At 38.6% G+C, this 12,074-nt stretch overlaps 1 protein-coding gene across 9 annotated transcripts in view; it reads right to left on the bottom strand.

Annotated features, from left to right (window-relative positions):
• Positions 1–12,074, bottom strand: part of INPP4B (inositol polyphosphate-4-phosphatase type II B) — a 577,521-nt gene that overhangs the window by 131,015 nt on the left and 434,432 nt on the right. For all 9 annotated transcript variants that reach the window (XM_059697959.1, XM_059697964.1, XM_059697966.1 and 6 more), the window contains 2 exons: positions 5,154–5,284; positions 4,678–4,782 (listed from right to left, as the gene is read on the bottom strand). In XM_059697959.1, coding sequence (XP_059553942.1) covers positions 4,678–4,782; positions 5,154–5,284 — 236 coding nt within the window. The remainder of the gene's footprint in view (positions 1–4,677; positions 4,783–5,153; positions 5,285–12,074) is intronic.

Below are 12,074 nucleotides of genomic sequence, written 5' to 3'. Positions count from 1 at the left end.
GAGAAGCTGAAGCCGGCCACCCGCCCGCAGTCCTGAGCAGCAGTTCCTGAGGCTGCGGCCTGGGCAAAGCCTCCCACCCCTGCTCCTGAGTACCTACAGTGGGCCAGAGGGAGGGAAGCCCAGGTGACTACAGCTGGCCAGAGAAGGGAAGCCTGGGTCCTGGGTGCAGGGCCAAGGCAGAGGTGGTTAGGTGTGATCAGGCCAGCAGGAGAGCAGTTAGGGGCGATCGGACAGGCAGGCAGAGGAGATTAGGGGCAATCAGGAAGGCAGTTAGGGAAGATCAGGCAGGCAGGCAGAGGGGTTAGGGGTGATCAGGCAGGCAGGCAGGCAGGCGGTTAGGAACCAGTGGTACTGGATTGCAAGAGGCAGTCGGACATCCTCTGAGGGGTCCCGGATTAGAGAAGGTGCAGGCCAGGCTGAGGGACCCCCTCCCCTTCCCCCGCCCCCCGCATGAATTTCATGCACCAGGCCTCTAGTACTAATATAATATAATACATTATGCAATAGATTTCAGTATCTTCACATTAATTCTTGGCTGTAGGAAAACTTGTTCTTTCCTACATTTTCTCCTTAAGTTCTTTAAAGGGAGGAACCAGTCTTTCTGAAGACTACTATGACAAAAATCCTCTAGTTTATGAGTTGTATCCTAGTTCTAACAGCAAAATCTTGCTTTTCTCTCCACTGCTTGATTTTTTTATCACATATAAAAAATCCCTCCATATATCCTGTTATGGGTAAATCGTGCCCCACAAGAAAGATATCTTAGAATCCAACCTTATTTGGAAATAGGGTCTTTACAGATTAATCAAGTGGAAATCAGGTTCTTAGGATGAGCCCTAATCTAATATGACTGGAATCCTTAAAGGGGAAATTTGGACGCAGAGAAGGACATAGAGGAGAACACCATGTGAAGATGGAGGATCAGTGTGATGCATCAGCAAACGAAAGGAAACCAAAGATTGCCAGGAAAAAAAAAAGGAGTTAGGATGAGGCAAGAAAGGATTCCCCTCAGGTTCCAGAGGGGGCTTGGCTCTACCAGCACCTTGATTTTGGATTTCTGGCTTCAAGACAGTGAGACAATAAAATTCTGCTGTTTAAGCTGACCAGTTTATGGTGCTTTGCTATGGCAGATCTAGGACACTGGTACATTTCCCAAACCAAACTAATTAAAAGAAATTTTATTTGCTTTTCTAAATTTCTCTCGTTTAGTTTCTAGTTTTTTCTTGTTAAATTGGAGAAACAGAAACTAGAGGCATTGCATTCATCCTAGCTCACTCTAGTCTATTTTTCAGATAGTATCTTGGCAAAAGACAGCATAATGTAAATGATTCTGTCATTTTCAATAAAGAAAGATGATGTAAAAGGCCACTTAGATAATAATTTCTCTTTGGCGGAAGTATTTTAAGGATCATCACCAAATATTTGAATGCATATTTAAATACAAGCTTCTATCGATTTTGCCCCAACAAACTACCTGGTTTGGTGATACTTCTATCATCCACCCAAGGCTGTACCCCAGGTCATCCTTCTCTCCCATTTTATCATCCTATCAGTCATCAAGTCTTACATTTGATGATGTTTCTAAAATGCCTCTGCCTCTCTAAATCATCTTTCCTCTACATCTTGCTACCTCCTTATATTTTATTGTCTCTTTACTGATCACTTTAACAGCCATGATAAAGCTGACAGATCCACTTTGTCCCACTGATGGCTAAGGCCACATATATCATGGAAACTCTTATCGTTCATTCTAGGTGTTTTACATACTCTAATTCACTTCATTTGGAAGAGAAAAACACAAATTAGAAAGATTAGAAATAACAAATTTAATAGAAACTAGTGAAGCTGCAATTCTATTCCATTCCACTACAAAATATATAAACTTTTTACTATATCATAAAGGCCTCTTCATATCGGCCATTAGAAAAAAAATCATGTTGGTTATCACATAGCATTTAAGTACTTTAGCTTCTTTACTACTTGTTGATATTCTGGTTTTTGCCGGGGTCCAACCCCAGCGGGTCCAGGGGTCCCCAAAGGTGTGGACGGAGTCGGCGAAGAAGGAACGATACAGAGATAGCGTTCAGTTGATCATCATAGCCGGGTTCGCTTGTCAGGGTCTCCAGCCAGGTTCTGTACAGGTACTCCAGTCAGGTTCAGTGTCCAGGTTCCAGTCAGGTTCTCCTGTTCTGAGTTCTGTGTCATGAGTTCTGTGTTCTGAGTTCTGAGTTCTGTCTCTTTCTGTCTTGTTACAACTGTATTTATACCAGTTGATTCAATCCTATCAATCTCTATTACAAAGGTTAGGGCGTTTCTTATCTCCATTCCAGGGAGAAAAGATTATGTAGTTTAAGCATGATTGTTCGTAGTTAAAGGGATTAATTACCCGCCTGGCACTTAGTTGAGGGGTTTTATTCCCTCCCTAACTTCAGGGGAAAATCCCTACCTGGGGAAAGCAACCTTTCTCAGAGACCTTGGTTAAAACACATAGTGCCAAGAAGGTGAACAAACATATTAAGAACAGTATGCCATATATGCCAGGTCCCTTGAAACAGCAAGGATGGACCGGCTCCCGGCAAATTCCCCCTTTTTTATTTTTTAAAAGCAGGCATTAAAAAGAAAAACCTCAAATGCTCTCTTATATCCATTTTAAGAGTAGGATTGGCGCTTTCTGCTATTACCTGAGTCCTGATCTATCATCCCAGGGAGAGCTTGCCAATCCTGCACTTTCCCAGGGTAGAAAGGCTGCAGTGGGGAAGAAAAACCTCAAATGCTCTCTTATATCCATTTTAAGAGTAGGATTGGCGCTTTCTGCTATTACCTGAGTCCTGATCTATCATCCCAGGGAGAGCTTGCCAATCCTGCACTTTCCCAGGGTAGAAAGGCTGCAGTGGGGTTAAGGATAAGGCTCCTTGGGCCTACCTTCTCCCATGCCTCTACATTTACCTTTCCGGCACCTTTCCTTCCTCAGAAAAGCATGGACGTATTTCTTGTATAAAATGTTCTGTCTGACTGGGAGTAACCTTAATTCCGCTGCTAACAAGCATATATGTTAAAAGATCAATACGGAGTCTTTTTTTCTTTAGACTCAGTATGGCACATCTTCTTAATCTAAAGATCAATACAGAGTCTTCTTTCTTTGGACTCAGTATGGCACATCTTCTCAATCTAAGAATCAATACAGAGTCTTCTTTCTTTGGACTCACTATGGCACATCTTCTCAATCTAAGAATCAATACAGAGTCTTCTTTCTTTGGACTCAGTATGGCACATCTTCTCAATCTAAGTTATGTACTATCCACCTTCTTACCCTACTTATCCTCTATAGGGGGGTCTGTAGCACCCTGGTGGAGTCCTATCCGTCCTGAGTGTGGGGGTTCTCAATGGGGGGGGCTTACCTAGGGGAATCCTGTTCCAGGGGTTCCCAAAGGTGTGGACGGATTCGGCGAAGACTATCCACCCTCTTCCTACGGTGGAGTCTGATCCGTCCCGAGTGTGGGGCGCTTACCTAGGGGTCCCTGTTCGGGCGCCATATGCCGGGGTCCAACCCCAGCGGGTCCAGGGGTCCCCAAAGGTGTGGACGGAGTCGGCGAAGAAGGAACGATACAGAGATAGCGTTCAGTTGATCATCATAGCCGGGTTCGCTTGTCAGGGTCTCCAGCCAGGTTCTGTACAGGTACTCCAGTCAGGTTCAGTGTCCAGGTTCCAGTCAGGTTCTCCTGTTCTGAGTTCTGTGTCATGAGTTCTGTGTTCTGAGTTCTGAGTTCTGTCTCTTTCTGTCTTGTTACAACTGTATTTATACCAGTTGATTCAATCCTATCAATCTCTATTACAAAGGTTAGGGCGTTTCTTATCTCCATTCCAGGGAGAAAAGATTATGTAGTTTAAGCATGATTGTTCGTAGTTAAAGGGATTAATTACCCGCCTGGCACTTAGTTGAGGGGTTTTATTCCCTCCCTAACTTCAGGGGAAAATCCCTACCTGGGGAAAGCAACCTTTCTCAGAGACCTTGGTTAAAACACATAGTGCCAAGAAGGTGAACAAACATATTAAGAACAGTATGCCATATATGCCAGGTCCCTTGAAACAGCAAGGATGGACCGGCTCCCGGCAGGTTTTGATGATTTTTTTAAAACCATTATATGTTATGTTCAAACTGCTGACAGACACTCAGTAATCAAAAGTTCCTAAAAGCCTTGGGCCAATCCATCTGATTTTTATTTCAGTTCTTTCATTTGACAAATTCTTGGTTAAAATGACGGTCACCGCCAAGACAGAGAAACAGCTTGAGTCCAACTTTGGGCTTTGGTTTCTCAAGATAAATAGTATACAATGAACAAGTCTTGTTTTGCCTTTTTCTTTTCTTTTTTTTAAAAATCCAAACAGTAGCACAATTGGCAGCTATTAGGAGTCATTGACACTACTTAAAGAAGCTAATATTCATTTTGCATATTCACCTGCAACTCAGTTCAGGTGCTACATTGATAAAGTAGTCCTCAGAAACAGCAACAACAAAAAATAATAGTGCCTTTTAAATAATCAGGGTTATTATCAGCTTCAACTGTTTCATCTTTATCTGTATATAAATGCTTAAATTGTAAAGTCTGCCAATGGTGGAGATTTTTAAAGAAACACCCTAACACAGTTGCCTATTTTGAAAAGAATACTATACACTACCTTTCAGGTGGGGGCTGTGTACGTGCATCCTCTGCAGGTGTAGATTTATTGGAACAAATTCTAATGTTTTCTCTCCTTTGCTGCTGCTTGATTTGAAAGAGGACCCTAGGTGGAAAGAAACTTAATATTACTAGTAAGTAAATAATGAGGACATGTGTGTGTACATTTGCTGAAAAATAAATTTGACATAAAGAACTGTTATAAAAACTTTAGGAAGAAAATATAACTGTATGATTTGCTTTTCTTCTCAGATATTTAAATTTTTTTAACTCTCAATTACCTTTAGAATAATGCCGTGAGGTAAAATAGTGCATTTTTTCTTTGTTATTTTTCACGCCAATTTGGAAGCATTAAAAGTATAAGATGCTTTAAAAAATATTGGCTGTTCTATGTCCATAATAATGTTTATTATTGTTTTCACATAACATATATGAAATGCAGCACAGGTTGAATATGTAGAGTTATTACTTTCACACCTGTTTCCTTGCTGAGTTCTGTCAGAATGTCTTGGTACATATTCACCATTTGATCACAGTGAGCAAGGACATTTTTCCGTAGATTGTCCCAGTGAGGAGAGAGTTCACCAAGTTCTTTTAGCTCCTGGTTCCTGTTAAGAATGGGAAATGGGACAACATTTTTATGTAAGTCCATAGACACAAACTGCTTAATTAGGGTTGTTAAACCCATAAAAAATTGATTCACCACTCTTTTTGAGAAAGCTCTATGTGCTTTTTAGGGGGGAAATAATCATTTTAATACAAAGAAAGATATGAATAATTTAGGTCACACAAACATTAAACATATCAAAGAGAAAAAAGTGCAGGTTAATTTACTGATAAAAATTTCACAAAGCCTGGCCAGTTGAGTGTCGACCTATGAACCAGAAAATCATGGTTCAATTCCCTGCCAGGACACATGCTCCAGTTGTGGGCTCAATCCCCAGTGCTAGGGAGGTGAGGGGGGTTGCAAGAGGCAGCCGATCAATGATTCTCTTTTATCATTGATGTTTCTAACTCCCTCTCCCTTCCTCTCTGAAATGAATAAAAATATATATTTTTAAAATTTTTTCACAAAGATGGCAAAGACTATCTAATATACATAGAGGCCATTCAGTTAAAAAAACCTCAACAGAAAAATGCTAAGTTCTAGGCTTTGACCATCCAAAATGAAATAAAGTGAGAAGGATAATCAGACTATGTTCGAAGGAAACATAAGCTATTCGGGTAATCTAATTTATATATAATAGAGATATAATTTTTTAAAGCCAATGAATAGTATGATCAGGTATGATTTTATTGGTCTCAGTTTCTCCCATAAGGCCAATTTAAGTAAATGTTGCATATGTTTTGCCCCTTCTTTATCAAAAGAAAAAGCTAATCATGCCATTTAGTTTTTTTATTTTATTTTATTTTATTGATTTTTTACAGAGAGGAAGGGGGAGAGATACACAGTCAGAAACATCGATGGGAGAGAAACATCGATCAGCTGCCTCCTGCACATCTCCCACTGGGGATGTGCCCGCAACCCAGGTACATGCCCTTGACCGGAATCGAACCCGGGACCCCTCAGTCCGCAGGCCGATGCTCTATCCACTGAGCCAAACCGGTCTCGGCACCATTTAGGTTTTAATTATTAACTTTTATCTAATTCTCTACCCTTTATGCAAGTTAATTTAAATAATCAGAATGCCTTTTCAAATTATAATGATAAATGGTTTTAATATGCTGCATGGTTAAATCTCTTATTCATTTCTGTAACCTTTTACCAACAACATTTTCATGAGGCTAATTTAACTAGCAATAATGAACCTTCTTTGCTATTTTGGCTGTGCAACATGCTAAATACCAAGCTAATAAATTCAGAAGATGTAGAATCTTTAACATCCTGTTAAATGCAAGAGTAATGGATGGTGTGCAAAAATGTGACTTGGTTCCAAATGTTTGTAGCTGCCTTTGTTTTGTTTCAATGGGATGCACTGTAGTTTTGCTATATCTTTCATTTGAGGTATTTATAACTTTTTGAACAATCATCTCATTCTCAACTATCCCACAGATTAGCTGTCATCACGCAACATTTGTGGGAGAAGAAGTAATTAATCAATAGAGAGTGAGAGTAAAGAAAGTTCATGACCAAAGATGGGGTAAGAAGGAAGGTTGAAGAATTAGGGAGTCAAGTTCTCTGTGTACACGCAAACACCAGGCTATTTAAATTCAAGACAAGCAACAACCACCACCAAAGCAAACAAATAATCCCCCAAGCTGGAGATATCCAAGTTTAGAAAACCTTGGGCAATTAGGTCAAATCAAAGGATGATAGCTAGTATAATATATCAATTTAATTTGTAAGCTTTTAGGCTGTAGTTCCAATATGTACTTATGATAGAAATATTAGTTAGGTATGTCTGCTTAATAATAATAGATGTTTAATACTAGTAGGTTTAAAATTTATGTTGCCTCTGAATAATTATCAGAAATAGTAATTAAAAGGAGGTGATTAGGGAGTAAAGAGAGGGAGATAGCAAAGACCCTTACTATGGTGTGGGATCCTAACATGGCATACATCTCCTTGCCTAAGAGAAGTCTGGAAGTATAGTCAGAAAAGTTTAGTGATTTGTGGGGAATGACTTAAAATATGCTGGTATTAGTCCATAAAGTTTTGTTTAAATTTTACTACACTCTTCCACTATGTCAAAATTTATACACAGGAATACATAGAGAAATCTGGCATTCACAACTTTTTTGTTCTAAGAAATGGCATTGCAATGGCACACATTCTGAAAAAGACATATAACCAACATAAGGTACCTTTGCATTAAAAACAGTCAAAAATAAGGGAACTACAGAATAACGGTATCATAAACAGAGTGGAGTAATGAACAAGTTGTAAAATAAAGTGAGGCAGAGAAAGAAAGTAGCTATAAGTTTTAAAAAAATAAATTCATTAGATTAATACATTAATATACATAAAATAGAAGATAATTAGGTGTACCAAAATCAGAAAATTTTTCAATCAGGAAGGATAGAGTTTATATTATATTTTAATTTGTTACTTGGTGAACAGAAACTTTGGAGTTTAATAGTGAGATCCAACCCCAGGGAAGCATGAGGGAGGTAAGAAGAAAAGTGTTGCAGGAAAAAAGCAGCAGCAGACATAAGGTGGTATGTTCCTGAGCTGGGCAGAACTTCACAAGAAAACAAGGCTGGTTGCTAGGTCATGTGCAACAACTCTAGAGAAGTCCTATGGCACCTTCGCACCTTGGAACAGCTTGTTAGGTGGGGGAAGAGACATTTATATGCCCCTTCCTTACCTTCTATATTTCACTGGTAAAGATTCAGCCTGTGGGATATTAACTCCTTTGCATGCCGGTTGTGTAATCTATCTCCTTTGGGTAGCCACTGGGGAAGCAATATCCCGGTGGAGACAGAACTTTCCTGGTTCTGGTCTGATATGACACAGGTGCCAGAGCCACTCTGGATCTTTCCATGTAGATGCCATGGGAGGCATGCTAATGTCTGGTCGTAATCTTCAGAGAGGCTGATACAGCTGATGGAGTTAGGAAATTAAGTGACAACAGTAACTATATATGGGGATCTCCCCTGAATGAGTGGTCAAAAAGTGAAGACATATTAGGGTTGAGCCACTATAGGAAAGCACATAAACTGGGCCCAGGACGGGCATCACCTTGCACAGCTCCAATGCACTTGCATCGTTTTCTGATACCCAGAGAGCATATAACACAGCATTCCTCATACCTCCCGAAAGAGAAGTTCAAGTACAATTCTTCAAGGTCATACTAGTTGCTCTTCCCAAGATTTAAGGAGAGGCAAAGAACCAAGCTACAATATCTAATACTCCAGCTGACCCTTGGGGCCTAATTAATAATATTAATCACCAATCTCCTCTACCATTCATTCCAGATTTTCTTCATATGTCACTGGCACTTCAGCTGGTCTGGGTTGCTGCCTTGTGAGGTCTCTCAGACTTTAATCAAAAGGGATTAGGCCCTTAGTTGTCTTGCTCATATGGAATCCCGGTTGTTGTAATTGCCCACTCATATCTGAGCATGGGGCACCTCTGGTTCCAGACTTTTTTTCTCAGGTTGTGAAACAGCAGCCTTCTTTCTTTATGACGGTAAGAATAGTATCTCTTACTGTCTTTGCTGGACCATTGTAATGAGGAATGTGTGGTAACCAGATCACATGCGGAGTCAATCATAACTTCTAGTTAAGTGGGACTATGAATTGTTCCCCTGACAGAACCTCCAAAACCCATAGCCCAAGAACCACAATTCTAACTGGAAAAGTCCAAGGCTGTAGGGAAAGGCACATTTTTATATAGATGGTTTGTTCTGTCTTACCTTGTTTAAATATTTCAAAATATATGCTTCTCCTCTTCAGCAAAATAGTAAGTTATATATATATATATATATAATGTTTTAAACACATACAATTGAATAACATAAAGGAAAAATGAAATTAAAAAACAACCCTATGAAGAATAAAGAGACATAACTGAACACAAAATGAGGCATAGGGGAACTGGAAAATAAATAGCCAAAGCTGCTGTAAAGTTTTTTTTATATATAATGCATAAAGCATGGCAAGAATATTAAATAGATAAATGGTTTAAAACTTTGTTTTTTATGGCCCTGGGAGTGTTGTGGCAGAGGGCCAACGGGAGGATGTTGAACAAAAGAGAAGCCAAGTAAGTGGACAGGCGTCAGGCCTGTTTCCTCACTCAACCCCGACTAGAACAATCTGCTCCACTGAATCTCTCTGATTTATATGGGAATTTTGTGTACAGTTTGTTTGGGGGGTGGGGGGAAGGGCTCTGTTGCTAAAAAAATAAATTACAAAATTAAAACAAAAAATAAAAGAAAGTTTAGCCTCTAGTTAAAGCTTCTGTTTAAAATAACATTCGAAAACCTACTGATGATATATACAAGGAGGAAATTTCAACACAGGGGAAACATGCTCTGAGCTTGCGAGTGGCAGAGGCTCCTCTCCCTCGTCTTTTTGTCCTACCACAGTTCTGTTTGACTGAGGTTTGTTGATTGAGCAAATGAAAGGTTTGCTTGCAGGTCATTATTTTTAGTTTTTCCTGAATTTGACAAAAGTCAAAATATAAAGTAGGATGCTGAGTTCTCTCCTAGTTAAAATGGAGAGATCTGAAAAATAAAGGAGGTACTACTGAATCCTCTAACCTTGTATGATCTAGATCTGTAACCTTGGATTGGTCGAGTCTTCCTTAAGAATTCACAAAGATTAGAAAATACATCTTCATATGGAATTTCTTCCTATGATGGTTGATAGTCTTCCTAGGACATCAACTTGACTGAATCACAAGGTGTCCAGATATTGGGTCAAATGTTATTGTGGGTGTCTAGGAGGAAGTTTCCAGATCAGATTAATATTTGAATTGTTAGGCTGAGTAAAGCAGATGGGTCTTCCTACTTTGGGTGGGCCTCATCCAATCACCTGAAAGCCTGAATAGAGCAAAAAGGGCTGACCCTCCTGGGGTAAGAGAGAATTCCTCCTGCCATACTGACTTTGAACTTGGATACTGGTGGTGTGGTTTTTTTTTCAGCCTTTGGACATGAATTGAAACATTGGCTTTTCCTGGGTCTCAAGCCTGCTAGTCTTTGAACTAGGAATACAGTATACCCTCTCTTGAGACCCCAGCTTGATAACTCACCTCCAAGACCTTAGAACTTGTCAGCTACCATACTTCACACACACACACACACACACACACACACACACACACACACACACACACACTTTATGGTTGTGTTTCTGTGGAGAACCTTTACCAACATATTAACTATACAGGGATTCTATCACAAAGATTTCTCTCTGCTTGGTGCAAAGGAAGTTAGAAGGTAGGTTGAGATAAAAACATCTGGAAGATAGTTTGAACTCTTTCATGGCTTTTTATCCCTCCCACCACATTTTACAAAAACTCTGTTAACTTCTTCAGACGAAAATTGCGTAAAGAGACTTGCACAAGAAATCTCTCTAGTTCTGAGGTCAAAGCTCCACATGCGAGCCCCCTATTTTATTAGAAGTCTGAGTCCAGAATGATAATTGTTAAAAACTTGGGCATGTAAATTCAAAATTATGAAAAGTAGTTACTTTAATAAAGAGTGCCTGGGAATAATAATTAAATCATTTATAAGGATTTTAAGACCAAATAAAAATTTATATACCAAAGGATATGACCCAGTAAAAAAGACATTAAAATGTCATTTGAAATTATTACCTAGGTAAATAGAAATACTTTCCCCCAATAAACTGTACAATACCATTTTTAGAATAAAAATGGAACCTTTTAAAACTATAAGAGTCTAAAACTACATGTGGGTATAGATGGATGGAAAGTTTAATGGTCAACTGCTTTCATTCATTATGCAAAATTAGACCTCAAACCCAAAAGAAGTCATAAAAAATGTACCCATTAGGAAAAAGAATTAAATACTAAAATTTCCAGTGAAGAATAGACTACATAAATGACCAGTGGTGATTTCAATTTCATAAAGTGGTTGGGTGACACCATAAAACCAAACAAAGTTCAACTCGATGTCAGGTTTCACAGTATTTTCAACCCACAATTCAAACTGTGCTTTAACCCAGACAAGAATAAAAACTGCATCTATAAATCACAGCCTTTTTTCTTTCTCTTTCTTCCTTCCTTTCTTTCTTTCTTTCTTTCTTTCTTTCTTTCTTTCTTTCTTTCTTTCTTTCCATTTTTCTTTCTTTCTTTCTTTCTTTCTTTCTTTCTTTCTTTCTTTCTTTCTTTCTTTCTTTCTTTCTTTCTTTCTTTCTTCCTTTCTTTCTCTTTCTTTCTTTCTTTCTTTCTTTCTTTCTTTCTTTCTTTCTTTCTTTCTTTCTTTCTTCTTTCTTTCTTTCTTCTTTTTTTTTTAAAAAGCCTTTTTGCAAATGACAGTGTTGTTCATGTTGCAATCCATAAGCCACTAGTTCACTGAAAATCGACTAGAATGGTCATTTACTGATTTTCACTTGACAGTAAAGTAAGTGGATGTTGTACTATGTAAGTTGATGTTGTAGACTCAAGGAGGTTTCAAGTTATAAGCAAAGACTAAGAATTGGAGCACAATAACTACAGGATTCAGTTGTAATCACAGAATCTGTTTGCATTTGATAAATAGCTAAATTCTGTCATTTAATTTTAGGTAACTGCATTAAAAAATTAGGAATAAAAAGTATATCTTAGTCTAGCATAAGAGTCTATTTGCTGTCCCTGATAAAGGTGATTTGGTATTTACTTATAAATAAAGTCTTTTTTATCCTTTGAAGTTTGTTTTAAGTTTATCAAACATGGACAACATTTATCTTTTTAACATTGTAAAGCTCAGTGTTCCATTTATGTTTAAAATG

Source organism: Myotis daubentonii, chromosome 5 (genome assembly GCF_963259705.1).
Source record: "Myotis daubentonii chromosome 5, mMyoDau2.1, whole genome shotgun sequence".
NCBI classification, from domain to species: domain Eukaryota; kingdom Metazoa; phylum Chordata; class Mammalia; order Chiroptera; family Vespertilionidae; genus Myotis; species Myotis daubentonii.
The sequence above is the reverse complement of the archived record's forward strand: the minus strand, read 5'-3'. Positions and strand labels throughout refer to the sequence as shown.